At 55.4% G+C, this 1,075-nt stretch overlaps 1 protein-coding gene across 1 annotated transcript in view; it reads left to right on the forward strand.

The window, feature by feature from the left end:
* The window catches only part of DPH1 (diphthamide biosynthesis 1), a gene marked incomplete at its 5' end in the record, with an annotated part of 5,107 nt that overhangs the window by 1,241 nt on the left and 2,791 nt on the right, over window positions 1-1,075 (forward strand). Inside the window, one exon of the mRNA XM_010132154.1 lies at window positions 600-718. Within this exon, the coding sequence (XP_010130456.1) occupies window positions 600-718 (119 nt within the window). The remainder of the gene's footprint in view (window positions 1-599; window positions 719-1,075) is intronic.

Raw genomic sequence — 1,075 nt, forward strand, 5'->3', positions numbered from 1 at the left:
GTGCCCACTCCATCTCCCCGTGCTGCTCGGAGTGGCATGTGTTCGTAGCGCAGAGGAAATAATTGAGTCGTATATCAGAATAGATAATAGATGGAAGGGCGGGTGGATAATTGGAAAAGACAAATGGCCGGGGCCCAACATCACAGCAACATTAATTTTATTTAAGGACAGCAAATTAGAGGGAGCACTTCGCTTCCTATCACCTAATTATTTTAGGTAATGGAAATGCTTAATGTACTGTGAATACAGTGCTCTGCAGAATAAATAAATACAAGAACCCCACCCTTGGGGGGAGCTGGGGAGCCCAGGTGCAGGATCAGGCCCTGCTGAGCCCTCTCTCACCCACCCTGCTGGGAGCCAACAGCACCGGGAGACACGGGTGGCCGTGGAGCGAGCCGGGCGCATGGTTGCTGCTACAAGAACCCCACCCTTGGGGGGAGCTGGGGAGCCCAGGTGCAGGATCAGGCCCTGCTGAGCCCTCTCTCACCCACCCTGCTGGGAGCCAACAGCACCGGGAGCCAAGGGTGGCCGTGGAGAGAGCCGGGCTCATGGTTGCTGCATGGTCAGCGGAGGCTCCAGCTTCACCCTGAGCCACACAGGGTCTGGAGGAGAGGCACTGCTTTCCACTGCTCCCCAAGGGCATCAGGAGCAGGCAGGGGTGGCCAGGCTGGCACCACATCACCGAGAGTGGGTCCTTCCTGCTGCCGGAGGAGCCGCAGTGTGGTACTGACCAGCTGCCCACGCGGGTGCACGCAGCCAGCGTACCTGTGTCCTCCCCACGTTATTATTTTCTTCTTTCCCCCGTCTCTGGGGCTAACTTTTGCAGACAAATTAGCTTTGATCTCCCAAAATGTCATTCTCCAATTAAGGGCAAAATCTAGTCAAGTTTTACGTCTGAATTCATTTTCCAAGCCCTCACTCCATTAGGGCAGCTGAATGAAAGGCTTTGAAATGTAATTGCTGACTTGAAATCTGATTAGAAATGGAAGCAGCAACGTCTAGAACCAGCCGGTGAGATGGAGCAGCTCCCAGGCACCCCATGCCGGCGCGGCCATCCCTCCTCAACCCGAGCACG

This window comes from Buceros rhinoceros, unplaced genomic scaffold (assembly GCF_000710305.1).
Source record: "Buceros rhinoceros silvestris isolate BGI_N320 unplaced genomic scaffold, ASM71030v1 scaffold27072, whole genome shotgun sequence".
NCBI classification, from domain to species: domain Eukaryota; kingdom Metazoa; phylum Chordata; class Aves; order Bucerotiformes; family Bucerotidae; genus Buceros; species Buceros rhinoceros.